General features: G+C 53.5%; 1 protein-coding gene across 1 annotated transcript in view; it reads right to left on the bottom strand.

The window, feature by feature from the left end:
* LOC102370299 (galanin receptor type 1-like) overlaps positions 1-250 on the bottom strand; it is an 80,977-nt gene extending 80,727 nt beyond the window's left edge. Inside the window, 1 exon segment of the mRNA XM_014517693.2 lies at positions 1-250. This exon segment is cut by the window's left edge and continues 9 nt beyond it. Coding sequence (XP_014373179.1) covers positions 1-250 — 250 coding nt within the window.
* Between the last annotated feature and the right edge of the window lie 575 nt (positions 251-825).

Below are 825 nucleotides of genomic sequence, written 5' to 3' on the forward strand. Positions count from 1 at the left end.
GAATGAAGATGTTGGTGGCACTCCGTGAAGGGCGTCCACTGGGCCGGATGTGTCCCAGCACTACCAGGACCAAGGTGTTTCCCACCATGCCTAACAGAAATATCACACCAAAGAGAACAGGAACAATCACCACCTCTGGGCCACCTCCAGTCACTCCTGGCCAGCAATGTGGGGAGCCTGTCTGGTTAGCCCCATCACTACACTCGCTGGTGTTAGCGTCAAGAGAGAGCACAATTTCCTCTTTCTCCATGGAGCCAGGGTGTGCAGAAGGGAGGGACTGGCTTCTGGGGGTACTTGCTAGTTGGACAGGGCTGGTTTCTTCTTTTGGGGTCCCAAGTGGTGGAGAGTCTGTGGTCTTCCGTCAGGGAAATCTCTTCTCTGGGTGGTTGTTCAAGCTCCTGGAGGCTTTATCCACAGACACTTTCTCCAGGTCATCAATGCAGGTTTCTCCAGGTGCTCTGCCCAGGCTCCCAAGGGCTTCTTTGAGGTTCTGTCCAGGCCACCTGCACCAGATCCTTTTTGCTATTAATGCTACTTCATGGTTGTCAGTGCCAGCAGCTGCCAGCTCTGGTGCAGTCCTGGAAGGAATCGGTGGATGGAATATGTGCTAGAGGTGCTGTGGTTGAATCTGTGCTTAGAGCACAGACTGAGCTGCTCCAGCTCATCTCTGTTCTGCTCCTCCTCCTTTTCCACCCACTTATTTACAGATCTGTGTCACCCCCTCCCCTTCCCCCAGCTGCAGCCAGAGCACTGGTGCTAAGTTAGGATGACTGCTATTGAAGACCTGAGCCCTTTAGAGAAGAAACCCCTGCTCTCCTTTGTTCA

Source organism: Alligator sinensis, unplaced genomic scaffold (genome assembly GCF_000455745.1).
Source record: "Alligator sinensis unplaced genomic scaffold, ASM45574v1 scaffold97_1, whole genome shotgun sequence".
Lineage (NCBI taxonomy): Eukaryota > Metazoa > Chordata > Crocodylia > Alligatoridae > Alligator > Alligator sinensis.